At 53.4% G+C, this 14,102-nt stretch overlaps 1 protein-coding gene across 2 annotated transcripts in view; it reads right to left on the bottom strand.

The window, feature by feature from the left end:
* Positions 1–4,035: 4,035 nt before the first annotated feature.
* The window catches only part of LOC100968722 (chronophin), a 32,257-nt gene continuing 22,190 nt past the window's right edge, over positions 4,036–14,102 (bottom strand). The window contains exons 1-2 of one of the 2 annotated variants that reach the window (XM_034948941.3): positions 11,601–13,554; positions 4,036–5,398 (exon numbers count right to left, since the gene is read on the bottom strand). In XM_034948941.3, coding sequence (XP_034804832.1) covers positions 5,082–5,398; positions 11,601–12,174 — 891 coding nt within the window. In that variant the 5' untranslated portion in view covers positions 12,175–13,554 and the 3' untranslated portion in view covers positions 4,036–5,081. Of the gene's footprint in view, positions 5,399–11,600; positions 13,555–14,102 lie in introns of those variants that run through there. The other variant, XM_024927095.4, reaches the window with a different exon arrangement.

Here is a 14,102-nt window from a genome sequence, read left to right as displayed (position 1 = left end):
GAAGGTAGGGGAAGTCAGAGCCAGCTTCTGAGTCCTAGAAGTCAGAGCAGGGAGGAACCCTGAGACACCGTGCCTGACCTGCTCCCCCATTTAATGATGCAGTTTAAGGTCGGGGAAACCACCCAGAGAGGGTGGCCACTTGACCAAAGTCACACAGGTAGCTAGGGCCGACCCGCTTTCATCTGCTGAACTAAAGGATACCTGGGCTTGAAAAGCTATCTTTTCCCTCCTACTCTATGAAGGTGGGGGATGCCCCTGGCAACCTGGGCCCTTTTCCAGCCAGGTGGCACCTCAGCCCGCCCCTTCAACCCTGCTCATCCATTCTCACCTCCCAGCCTTTGTCCAGACTGCCCCCTCCACACCTGCCATTGGCCTTCCCGCTTCTTGTCTGTATCTCTTCTGACTGCAGGCCTCAGCCCTCGGTTAGGGCCCCGCCTCTCCTCTCAGGTAAGGTCTGGGTGGGGGCCAGGTCCTTTCATTCACAGCCCTCCCAGACTCAGGCCTGAGCCTTTACAATGCTTTTAGCATTTTATTTTATATTATTTTATATTTTATTATTTTACTTTTGAGACAGGGTCTCACTCTGTCACCCAGGCTGGAGTGGATTATAGCTCACTATAACCTCAAACTTCTGGGATCAACCAATCCTCCTGACTCAGCCTCCTGAGGAGCGCAGACTGACTACAGGTGCACACCACCGGGCTTGGGTAATTTATTTTTATTTTTGGGGACACAGGATCTCGTTATGTTGCCCAGGCTGGTCTCTAACTCCTAGCCTCGAGCGATCCTCCCATCTTGGCTTCCTAAAGTGCTGGGATTACAGGTGTGAACCACTGTGTCCAGTGAGCATTTTATTTTGAAAATAATTATAGACACAAAGGAAATCTAAAAGCTTTTTAAGAGTTTAGAGGCTGGGTGCAGTGGCTCACACCTGTAACCCCAGCATTTTGGGAGGCTGAAGCGGGTGAATCATGAGGTGAAGAGATTGAGACCATCCTTGCCAACATGGTGAAACCCTGTCTCTACTAAAAATACAAAAATTAGCTGGGCATGGTGGCGTGCGCCTGTAGTCCCAACTACTTGGGAGGCTGAGGCAGGAGAATTGCTTGAACCAGGGAGGCGGAGGTTGCAGTGAGCCAAGATCGCGCCACTGCACTCCAGCCTGGCGACAGAGTGAGACTCTGTCTCAAAAAAAAAAAAAAAAAAAAAAAGAGTTTAGAAAATATCTGGCCAGGCATGGCGGCTCACGCCTGTAATCCCAGCACTTTGGGAGGCCGAGGTGGATCACTTGAGGCCAGGAGTTCGAGACCAGCCTGGTCATCATGGTGAAACCCCCATCTTTACTAAAAATACAAAACAAATTAGCTGGGCATGGTGGGCATGCCTGTAATCCCAACTACTCAGGAGGCTGAGGTGGGAGAATTGCTTGAACCCGGGAGGCGGAGCTTGCGGTGAGCTGAGATCGCGCCACTGCACTCCAGCCTGGCCGACAGAGCAAGACTCCGCCTCAAAAAAAAAAAAAAAAAAAAAAGTCTGCAGTTGGGAGTTTCCATAGCAGATTAATTCAGTGACTCAATAAAATCATCAAATGTCTAGGTTCTCGTGTAATCCTGGATGATGGCTGTGTAGGCTTTCCTTGCTCTTAGGTCATACAAGCTGAAGAATTTTCGGTGAACTGTGTTAGCATCTGTAACATACTCTCAGATGGTTCAGTTAAAAAATGTAAACAAGCTGGGCACAGTGGTTCATGCCTGTAATCTCAGCGTTTTGGAAGGCTGATGCAGGAAGATCGCCTGAGCCCAGGAATCGTGGGCTGTAGTGCGCTAAGATTGGCATCAATATGGTGACCTCCTGGGAGAGGCAACCACAAGTTTGCCTAAGGAGGACTGTACTGACCCTGGTCGGAAACAGAGCAGGTCAAAACTCCCACGATGATCAGCAGTGGGATCCTGCCTGTGAATAGCCACTGCACTCCAGCCTGGGCAACATAGTGAGACCCTGTCTCTAAAACAAAACAAAACAAAACAAAAGGGAAACCCCATTTCTGCAAATTTTTTTTTTTGAGATGGAGTCTCACTCTGTTGCCCAGGCTGGAGTGCAGTGGCGTGATCTCAGCTCACTGCAACCTCCGCCTCCTGGGTTCATGCCATTCTGGGATTACAGGCGCCCACCACCACGCCCGGCTAATTTTTTTTTTGTTGTTGTATTTATAGTAGAGACGGGGTTTCACCGTGTTAGCCAGGATGGTCTCGATCTCCTGACCTCGTAATCCACCCGCCTCAGCCTCCCAAAGTACTGGGATTACAGGCGTGAGCCACCGCGCCCGGCCAAAATTTTTTTAAAAATTAGCTGGGTGTGGTGGCATATGCCTGTGCTCCTAGCTACTCAGGAGGCTGAGGCAGGAGGATCACGTGAACCCAGCAGTTAGAGGCTGCAATGAGCTGTGACTGCACCACTACAGTCTAGACTCAGCAATAGAGTGAGACCAGCTCTAAAACAGTAACAAAAAGTAAACATATATAAAGAGCAGTTAAGCAAACTGGGCAAATATTAACAACTGGTAAATCTAGGTGAAGGATGTAGCGGTATTCATTGTTATCCTTGCACCTCTTCTATTAATTTGAAACTTTTCTAAATTACAAGTTGGGGAAAAACAAACCCAGTAAGTTCTTGCCGTCTTTCTGCTCTGCTACCTGCAACAGGGTCACCTGAGTTAAATGCTCAGCCATACCTCCTGATCACAGAATGGCTGCAACGGCTCCCAGCACCACACCCAAAACCAGGAAAAGTGACTCCCTCCTCTATGTCCTTTAAAAGTGAGGCAAACAGCCAGGCACGGTGGCTCATGCCTATAATCCCAGCACTTTGGGAGGCCGAGGCCAGTGGACTGCCTGAGCTCAGGAGTTCGAGACCAGCCTGGGCAACACGGTGAAACCACATCTCTACTAAAATGCAACAAAAATTAGCCGGGCATGGCAGGGTGCGCCTGTAGCCCCAGCTACTCAGGAGGCCGAGACAGGAGAATCGCTTGAACCTGGGAGGTGGAGGTTGCAGTGAGCCAAGATCGCACCACTGCACTCCAGCCTGGGTGACAGAGAGTGACTCTGTCTCAAAAAAAAAAAAAAAAAAAAAAAATTCTGTGCTTAGGCTGGGTGTGGTGGCTCACGCCTGTAATCCCAGCACTTTGGGAGGCTGAGGCAAGACTGTGTGGAGGCAACCATTTCCTTACTGGTGGAGGGGGAAGGGAAAGGGGGGTAGGGTCACATGGACCAATAGCTGTGTCCCATCCAGATGGGCTATGACCCAAGCCAGGCCAATGAGAATCTGCCCTAGGATGTTGGTTGGGGATTCAGAACTGAGAAGGATATACCTGGAGGGTGCTAGACCACCTCAGGGAGCAGACCGAAACCCCCTAAGCCTTAGCCATGTTGAGCTTTTTTTTTTTTTTGAGACGGAGTCTTGCTTTGCTGCTCAGCCTGGAGTACAGTGGCGTGATCTCAGCTCACTGCAACTTCAAGCGATTCTCGTGCCTCCCAAGTAGCTGGGACTATAGGCACACCGCACCACACCTGGCTAATTTTTTTTTTCTTCCCGAGACATTGTCTTACTCTGTCACCCAGGCTGGAGTGCAGTGGCGTGATCTCGGCTCACTGCAAGCTCTGCCTCCTGGGTACACGCCGTTTTCCTGCCTCAGCCTCCTCAGTAGCTGGGATTATAGGCGCCTGCCACCACGCCCGGCTAATTTTTTGTATTTTTAGTAGAGACGGGGTTTCACCGTGTTAGCTAGGATGGTCTCGATCTCCTGACCTTGTGATCCACCCACCTTGGCCTCCCAAAGTGCTGGGATTACAAGCGTGAGTCACCGCGCCTGGCTATAAAGCGCTCTTGACTCAAAGTATCGCTACACACAGAAGACACTCAGGAACAGGAATGGGTCATTTCATGCAGAGAACAATGTGGCGGGCCAGGTCCAGGGAGAGCACACTCCAGCAGGGGGTCCTCCTCCCTCCCCAAACATGGACTCAAACACAGGTGAACACTCCCACGCGCACTTTATTAAGTACGGAAGGACAGGTCACAACAGGGGTGGAGGTGGCGGGGAAGGCCCAGCCCCCACCCACCATCACTGGCACACAATAAATAAATAAGTAAATAGCCAAGTGGGCACGGGAGAGAGGTGGTACTGAAAACACTGACCGCACAGGGAGACACGAAAGCCCCCCTTCGAGCTGTGGCCATCAACGCTGTACGGGTACCATGACCAGGAAAGGGTGGGGCTTGGCCACAGAAGCCCCAGAGCATCACAAGTCTTTGTAAAGGAGGGGTGTCTTTAGGACGTGGACCACTCTTATTTACTGACTGAAACCTGGACCCCTAGCTGGTCCCGTGAGACCCAGATTATCAAGGGGCCACTGTCTCTCAGGCTTCTGGACTGTTCTACTGAGGATCTAAAAGACCACTGGGTCACTATCACTTGGGGTCCTGATGGGTCCACCCGGGGACCTAGGACATGCGAGGGTCGTCACTTAGGCTTCCGATTGGTCCAGGACATGAAAGGGTCACTGTTACTTAGGAACCTAAACTGGTACCCCACAGGACCCAACACTGATAAGTCACTATCACTTAGCCTTTGGATTGGTCCACCCAGGACAATAAGGGTTGTGGTTCCCTAGACCTCTGGTTGACAAGGACCCAAGGGCCAGGACCTGAGGGGCAGAGAGAGCTCTAGAAGCCCCAGGGAAGGGGGAGAAGACTAAGTGCCAGGGATAGAGGGAATCTTCAGCAGGCACCAGGGCCCAGATTTCAAGGAGGGGAGGTGACAGGGAAGAAATAAGGCCACCTGGCTGGGTCAGGCCAAGATGAATCCATAGGGGACCAGCTTCTGGGGCAGCAAAGAGTGCCCAGCCACTGCTGGGAGGGGGCTGCAAGGGCCCTCAAACATTCCCCGGGTCCCAGCCCCACCCCGGTGCAGAACCGGACCAAGGAGCCGGTTGTGCTTAACATGGCTCGTGACCCATCGCCTCCACCTACGGGATCAGGGAGTGGGGAGGGGTGGGCCTGTGGCTGCAGGTGCAGTGGGCTCAGTCCTCCAACCCCTCTGTCAAGTCTGCGATGCTCTCCACATAGTAATGGGGCACGAGGTCGTGCTGGCCGGCCGCTAGGTAGGCCTGGGCCTCTTCTAGGCGGGAGACTCCTGTGAGCGTGAGCACAGTGGTCATGCCGCAGCGGTGGCCAAAGAGGATGTCGGTCTCCAGGCGGTCACCCACCATAAGCGTGCGTGCGGGGTCGATGCTGAAGTTCTCCGTGATGCACTCGAACATGTAGGGGCTGGGCTTGCCCACCACCAGGGCCTGGCGTCCCGAGGCCGTCTCCACTGCAGCGGCCAGGCTCCCGGTGCCTGTAGGGAGATGGAGACGCAGTCAGCAGGAGGGCGGCAGGGACAGCGTCAGGCCCTGAAACTGGAAGTCCAGGGAGGTGGATTGTGCCAGGGTCAAATCGGCTGCTGACACGAGCCAGAAAGCCCACTTCCGAGTCTCACTGTAGTGGTTAAGGGTAGAGACGGCAACCAGATGCCGGCATCTGGACTCCATCTCCACCGTTCTTGGCAGGCTAGCTAACCTCTCTGTGCCTTGGTTTCCCCATCTCTAATATGGGGATGTCTACGGCACTTATCTCATGTGGGTACTGTGAGGATGCGTGGAGCTACTGCAGGTAAACAGGGCCTGGCTCGGTCAGTCCTGCCTGAGGTTCGCGATTTCACCCTGACAGCCGTGGACCTTTGGACAAACCACTCAACCACCCCGAGTTTCTCCGGACTCCTGCGAAAGCGGAATCCAAGTTAACGCCTACCTCCAAACGGGCGCTGGGCAACACAGGGGCAAGTGCTTTGTAAATGGAACAGCACTTAACAAATAGCAGTTGTGGTTACTGCTGCAGGAATTCATGCGGCTGGCGTCAGAAACTGGCACAGCCCCTTTGGAACACAGCGGGACACAGAAATGTTCGCACCTCTGACCCAGTCCGCCTCCCCCGGGAAAGTAATCACAAGAAGAGAATTCCAGCTGGAGACAAAAAGCTGCAGGCTGGAAGACGTCTGTGGCTACAGTAACTGATAAGCCAAACTGTGGAACACTCCCAAGTGTCCAACAATAGGAGGACTGTTTAGAACTAAAGGACAGTCCTGTCTTCCAGCCCAGTACCATCCTGCCTCACACAATAAGTCCACTGTGCCTGTCCCACAGATGTGTCTTTGTGCCAGAACATTCGGCCTTCATGCTAATGTCCCTGAACAAATGATGATAATCACCATTTACTAAGCACATTCTAAACTGCCTGGCCTGTGCTGGGTGTTTCTGGAAGCCCATTTTACAGAAGAGAATGCCAAGGCTCAGGGACATTAAGTAATTTGCCCAGGGTTGTACAGCTTCATAAGTGGCAGCAAAAGGATTTGCATTTGGGTGGGTCCAACCCAGCTCTGACCTGGGAGTACAGATTGTTTCCTATGCAGGAATTTTATGAGCTGGTTGTTAAAGGAAGGTACTATTAAGAGTCACCTTATGGCTGGGTACAGTGGCCCATGCCTGTAATCCCAGCACTTTGGGAAGCACAGGTGGGAGGATTGCTTGAGCCCAGGAGTTCAAGACCAGCCTGGGCAACAGGGAGATCCCATCTCTACTTAAATAAATATACATACATATTTTAAAAATTAAAAAAAAAAGAAAAGCTGGCTGGGCGCCGTGGCTCACGCCTGTAATCCCAGGACTTTGGGAGTCTGAGGCAGGCGGATCATCTGAGGTCAGGAATTCAAGACCAGCCCGACCAACATGGTAAAAATCCGTCTCTACTAAAAACACAAAAATTAGCCAGGCGCGGCGGCGCATGCCTGTAATCCCAGCTATTCGGGAGGCTGGGGCAGGAGAATCACTTAAGCCCGGGAGGCGGAGGCTGCGGTGAGCTGAGATGACGCCACTGCAGCATTCCAGTCTGGGCGCCAGAGCTAGGCTCTGACTCAAAAAAAAAAAAAAAAAAAAAAAAAAGTCAACGTATTCCAGGCACAGCTGCATTTAAAATAAATAAATAAAAGGCCCAGCCTGCACCATGAAACTCCGTCTCTACGAAAAATAAAAAAATTATTGGCCTCTGTAACACCGACATCCGGTCCAGGGCACTCTTCATTGCTGTCATCTTGCGAATTTGGCCCTGCAGGGGAGGCGGGAGCAAAAGAAGGCCCCTCCATAGTGGAGGGTTTGAGTCAGACAAAAGCAGGTGGCAGCAGAGGCTAATTGGCAGTGGTCAGTGTGTGTGGACAGGTTAATAGCCCAGTGAGTAGACTGGGGGTGTGGACAGATCTCTGTCACTCCCTCTCTGCTGGCCACTGACCCGGACAGTCATTGATATTAAATCCTGGGGGTACAGGATGGTATTGAGTGAAGAGAAGTAGACACAGGATTATAGTGGGGTACGGTGGCATATACCTGCAGTCCCAGCTACTCAGGAGGCTGAGGCAGGAGGAGTGCCTGAGCCCAGGAGTTTGAGGTTAAAGTGAGCTGTGTGATCTTGCCACTGCACTTCAGCCTGGGTGACAGAGCGAGACCCTGTCTCAAAAAAAAGTCAGCTTACAAACTTACAACTATATGATAATTTTTTTTTTTTTGAGACAGTCTCCCTCTGTCGCCCAGGCTTAAGTGCAGTGGCGTCATCTCGGCTCACTGCAAGCTCCACCTCCCGGGTTCACGCCATTCTCCTGCCTCAGCCTCCCGAGTAGCCGGGACTACAGGCGCCCGCCACCATGCCCAGCTAAATTTTTTTGTATTTTTTTAGTAGAGATGGGGTTTCACCGTGTTAGCCAGAATGGTCTCGATCTCCTGACCTCGTTCGTGATCCACCCGCCTCTGCCTCCCAAAGTGCTGGGATTACAGGTGTGAGCCACTGTGACCAGCCCATGGTAATCTTTTATTTATTTATTTATTTATTTAGAGGTGGAGTCTCGCTCTGTCACCCAGGCTGGAGTGCAATGGAGCGATCTCAGCTCACAGCAACCTCTGCCTCCTGGGTTCAAGCCATTCTCCTGCCTCAGCCTCCCAAGTAGCTGGGATTACAGGCACGTGTCACCACACCCAGCTAATTTTTGTATTTTTAGTGGAGACAGAGTTTCACCATGTTGGCCAGGGTGGTCTCGAACACCTGACCTCAAGTGATCCACTGCCTCGGCCTCCCAAAGTGCTGGGATTACAGGCGTGCGCCACTGTGGCCGGCCTAAATGATAATGTTTAAAACGAAGGTAGTAAGTTCTCAAAACTCATCACTTCTTAGTTACTGAACCACACTAGCCTCTGCTCTTTTTGCTCTTGAGGTTCCACCGTACCTGTGATGGTGGAAATCCCGTATGAAGGTGTGTGCTACTGCACATCTCTTCCTGACCCCATGTTCAGGGACTGACTTCACGTTGGTAGCTCAAGATCGGCTGTACTGGGAGTATTTACACCACAGAAGCCAGCACATGGTATAATCATGGCTTTCCCTGCTATTCCATGTTTCTCAGCGCACCACTGGTCTGACCCCAAATGCTCTGGGCCTCCTGTCTCCCTTCCCAAGGCTGACAACACTCCACTCAGTTAAGCCAAAGGCAAAGATGGGGAAGGGGAACTAAGGAGAAAACAGGCGGGGAGAGCAAGAATCCTCAGCCCTGCTGTCCCCAGATGAGGAAGAGAAACTTCCCAGGCTCACAAGATCAAGGCCGAGGTGGGCCAGAACTCATGCTTTCAGGCTGGCCCAGGGCAACACCCCTGGGAGTTCTCCCCTCATCTGACATCTTGTGACCTGCCTATTTTAAGAACTTGGTAGAGAATAAAAATTAGCTGCGTGTGGTGGTGGGTACCTGTAATCCCAGCTACTGGGGAGGCTGAGGCAGGAGAATCGCTTGAACCTGGGAGGCAGAGGTTGCAGTGAGCCAACATCAGGCCACTGCACTCCAGCCTGGGTGACAGAGCAAGACTCTGTTTCAAAAAAAAAAAAAAAAAAAAAAAAAAAAATTAAAGAAAAAGAGAGAGAATAAAAGCCATGTGCTCCGTTGGTGAGCGATTCCTTCTGGGACAGAAAGGGCTTCCACTGAGTCATCCCAAAATGTTCTTCTGAGCTCAAGAATGGCCCCAACTCTGTCCTTCCCCACCAGGATGGAGCTGTTCACCTTTGGGCCCTGTGTCCCACATCCTTCATTCAGCTAATATTTACTAAGGCCCAACTACATGCCAGACACGGGATAGAGCAGTCAACACTACAAAGATCCTGACCTCAGGGGAGCGAGCCTCCTAGCAGGGGCATCTGGGAACATCGCCGTCTCCCAGGCCACCATCATTCCACTCCCCTCCACTCTGTAATACACCGCTCTGCATGTTATGCTGATGACGTATTCCTAAGACAGCAGGCCTTTCTATTTGTCAGCTCAAGTGGCTGCCATGTGGTGACAAGATAAACACACAATTTCGGAGGTCCCTGGGGCAGGGGAGGAGGAGTTGGGGGTGAGATATTTGCATTATTTCAGACATACGCATCATGGGGGCTTTTATTAATATTGTCACACCACACCACACCACACCACACACACACACCACACCACACCACATCGTTTGAAAGCTGCATCAAGCTGTGCACAAACATGATCGCAGCGCTGTATTTGTTAAGCCTCTGCCTCCCCCTCTAGGCTATGGGAGTGACAGCAGGATGGGTGGGCACAGCCAGGTGGCTACTGAGACCAAAGGGGTCTGGATTCCACAGAGGCCTGCAAGGCAGGTGTGGGCAGGGCCTGGTTTCTCCCTAGCTCCTTGACAACCAGCCTTCCTGAGCCCTGGGGAACTTCTTAACCCACAGCCTTAACCTGAGCCTTGAGGCCTCCTGGGAAAAACTTTTCATAGCATAGCCTAAGGCAGGCAGGAGCTGCTGCCGCTGACAGCCCTGACCAGAGAGCCCTCAACACAGATTTATAGGGAAACTGAGGCTGAGGTGAGCCCGCCCACATACCAAGCAGGTGTGCAGCACAGCCAGGAGAGGCCAAGGACTACGGAATCCCTTTCTGCCATGCCATAACACTGGGTTTACATCTCCTGGTGTATTATCACTGCCCTGCATCATGCCTCCTCCAGGAAGTCTTCCTAGGTGCCCCTGGCACTAGGCCCTGCTCAGCACCCCACCATAATCCTGTGTCTACTTCTCTCCACTCAATACCATCCTGTACCCCCAGGATTTAATATCAATGACTGTCCGGGTCAGTGGCCAACAGAGAGGGAGTGACAGAGATCTGTCCACGGCCCCAGTATACTGACTGGGCTATTAACCTGTCCACACACACTGACCACTACCAATTAGCCTCTGCTGCCACCTGCTCCTGTCTAACTCAAACCCTCCACAATGGAGGAGCCTCCTTTTGCTTCTGCCTCCCCTGCAGGGCTGAACTCGCAAGATGACAGCAGTGAAGAGTGCCCTGGAGGTCGGTGTCACAAAAGCCAAATTCAGGTTCCCGCGCTCTATCACTCTGCCAGAGAGTTGCTGGCAGAATTCTGCCCCACCCATCATTGGGGTGGGGTTGGAGGGTTGGAGGGGAAGCCTGGGAGGACTGTCCCTATGTGTGAGGGCTGAAACACCAATTCCCAGAGGCAGGATGGAGGCAGGTGTGTGGGGACACAGGAGGTGGAGGGGCTCACTCTATCTGTTCTTGGGCAGCTCACTTCCCTCCTCTTAGTCTCAGTTTCTTTCCTCTTCTTTTAGAGATAAGGTCTCACTATGTTGCCAATGCTGAAGTACAGTGGCTTTTCACAGATGCAATGATAGCACACTACAGCCTTGACCTCCTAGGCTCAAGCAATCCTCCCGCCTCAGCCTCTCGAGTAGCTGGGACTACAGGCTGTTGCCACTGTATCCGGCTGCCTCAGTCTCTTTACTTGAGAAATGGGACAATAACTTCCATCTCCAGAGTAATTTGGAAACCAAAGAAGAACACACACAAAGCTGTTTCATTAAGTTCTCTGTAACATGGGGGACTCTGGCTACAACTTACATCATCTGAACACCTACTATGTGCCAGGCACTCACCCTGATCACCGTCACCGGGCATGCTGAGCACTGCCATTTTTCACCCAGGCAGAGATGCTTGGAGGTTATGTAACTGAACACGATTACACAGCTGTGGAGCTGGAGCTGGACCTGGAACTGAGGTCGAACTCCACCGCCTTTGCTCCCCACACACCTGCCTACACCCTGCCTCTGAGAATGGTGTTTCAACCCTCACACAGGGGCACAATCCTCCCAGGCTTCCTCTCCAACCCCACCCCGATGGTGGGTAGGGCAGAATTGCGCCCAACTCCCTAAGTTACAAAGGGCCTCAGTTTCCTCATCTGTCCAACAGGGACCACACTGCTGCGCCTCACAGGATGACGGCTACAGGGATCAACCCCCTCCCCCATACCAAAGCACCCTGGGCCTTCCTCGCACTCTCCTGTTCCCCACCTGCCACCTGGAGACGCCTCTTCCCCGCCCCTCACCCTTAGGCGTGGAGGCGAATGCACAGGTCGCCCCCATCTCAGTTTCCCCGCCATTCCCGCGCTCACCAGGGGTCCGGCTGCCGTCGCTCAGCGGGTGCCATGGGTCACGGTCGGTGGCCACGAGTAGGCACTCGGGGTCGCGCAGGTGCGCGCACGCCTCCCTCAGCTTGGCGAAGGAGAAGTGCTCGTCGTAGCCCACAAGCACGGCGCGCACGCGCGGGGCCGCGCCGTCCCCCGCGCTCGGGTCCCCGGCCAGGCGCAGCCCCGCGGCGCGCAGCTCGGCGCGCAGCCCCTCGCCGCCCAGCACGAACACGGCGCCCGGCGCGTCCGGAGGCCCGGGCAGGCGCTGGCGCAGCAGGCGCGCGGCGCACAGCGCGGAGCTGAAGAGCTGCTCGGCGCGCAGCCCCCCGAAGCCGAGGCGCGCGAAGCGCAGGGCCAGCTCGGGTCGCGCGCGCCGGCTGTTGTTGCTCACAAACAAAGCCGCCTTGCCGGCCCGCGCCAGCCGCTCCAGCAGCTCCGGGGCGCCCGGCACGGCGCGCTCGCCATTCCACAGCACCCCGTCACAGTCGAACAGGACCCCCTGCGCCCGGCCCAGCACGTCGCGCAGGGCCGCTCCGCGCAGCCTCTCGCAGCGCGCCATGCAGCCGGCCGGCCGCCGGCCTCCCGCGCCGCGCTCTCTCCGCGGGCACGGCGCGCTCGCCCTGGCACGTTCCACGCAGCCGCCAATTGGCGCGCTGGAAGGACCGGGGGGCGGGGCGACGGCGTGGCCTGCAGCCAATGGGGGCGAGAGTCTGGGAGAGGAGCGAAGCCGCGAGCTAACGGAACTTGGAGAGAGGGGCGGATTCGTGGCCAACACCGAGGGGAAGGGACCAATGAAGAGCTAGCTTGATCCTTCTCCCCGTCCCTGGTTCTGCTGGACCAGTCGCCGCCGAGTTTCAACGCCGACTACACTCTTACGGGGTGGGAGACTGACGCTCTTCTTAACCAATAAGAATCTACAAACAAAACGCGAGGCGAAAGGCCCCGCTCCCTCCAGCCAATCAGAAGCTTAGGCGAGCTGGTTGCTGGGAGAAAAACAGATGTTAAATGAACTGCCTTTGGGTCAAATCTCATTGCCCCCTGAATCGTGGACGCTCCAGTTCAGAGCGAAGTCCCAAGAAACGTGTGGGTACGATGGGGTACGAGGCACATGGTGTCTTCTTGGGTGCTGGAGCCCTCGGTCTAGACCAGTAGTTCTTCACACTGCGTTAGAGTCCCCTGGGAACTTATTTTCAGATATCATTTACATATAGTAAAATGCATAGATCTTAAATGTACAGTTCAATGTCTTGACAAATGCTTTTGAAATCACCGATGTGTAGCAGGACAGATTCTCTTGTAAGTGTTTTGGGTGAAGACTGGGCATTTTTTGGTTTGTTGGTTAGTTGGTTTAATTCCAGGGATTCTACCGTGAGCTAGGATAGGGTAGGGAAGCACTGGGCTAGAGGCTGGTAGGCTGTCACTGCAGCACGCCCCGGGAGGGCAGGATCCAGAATGGTCGTGGCCAATTGCCCAGGATAGTAATGGGGTGACCCAGGTTGGCTGGGTCTCTGTCTTAGGGAGGAGGCCTTGTGATCTGGAAGCAACCACAGGTCTTGGGACCTTTGAGGAGCCACTGGTCTGCAGTGTGGGGATGAATGAATTGTGAGCTGTGGTGTCACAGTTTTGAAGTTGTCTGCCAACTTCAGATAAGGCTGTGACCCCCAGGAGCAACTGGAGCTCCAAAGACTTGGGAAAAACTGTACCTTGTACCCAACCTTGGAAGCTCAACTAGCTCCTATTCCCCAAGTGCCCTAAGCCTTTTGCTCCTGGCCTTTGCATAGTCTCCTTGGCCTGAATGTTCCTTTTTCCTTTAAAAATTCCACCTTCAGGGCCGGGCTCGGTGGCTCACGCCTGTAATCCCAGCACTTTGGGAGGCTGAGGTGGGCGGATCACGAGGTCAGGAGATCGAGACCATCCTGGCTACGGTGAAACCCCGTCTCTACTAAAAATACAAAAAAAAAAAAAAAAAGAAAAAAATTAGCTAGGCGTGGTGGCGGGTGCCTGTAGTCCCAGCTACTCGGGAGGCTGAGGCAGGAGAATTGCTTGAACCCAGGAGGCGGAGCTTGCAGCGACCTGAGATCACGCCAATGCACTCCGGCCTGGGCAACAGAGCGAGACTCCATCTCAAAAAATAAATAAATAAATAAATAAATAAAATAAATAAATAAAAATAAACAAAATTCACCTTCAGGTCAGCTCCTGAAAGACTTCCCTTAAATATCACCTTCTCCAGGAAGCCGTTCTTAACCACCCACCCCATACCATGAGTCTAGGTTATATGGCCACCCCTAACTTGGCTAATATGGGCTCCCAGTGCAATGACACTTGATTTTTTTTGTTTTTGAGACAGGGTCTTACACCGTCACCCAGGCTGGAGTGCAGTGGCATGATCACTGCTCACTGAAGCCTCCAACTCCTGGGCTCAAGCGATCCTCCTGCCTCAGCCTTCCTAGTTGCTGAGACTACAGGCACACGCCACTACACCCA

This window comes from Pan paniscus, chromosome 23, assembly GCF_029289425.2.
Source record: "Pan paniscus chromosome 23, NHGRI_mPanPan1-v2.0_pri, whole genome shotgun sequence".
Lineage (NCBI taxonomy): Eukaryota > Metazoa > Chordata > Mammalia > Primates > Hominidae > Pan > Pan paniscus.
The sequence above is the reverse complement of the archived record's forward strand: the minus strand, read 5'-3'. Positions and strand labels throughout refer to the sequence as shown.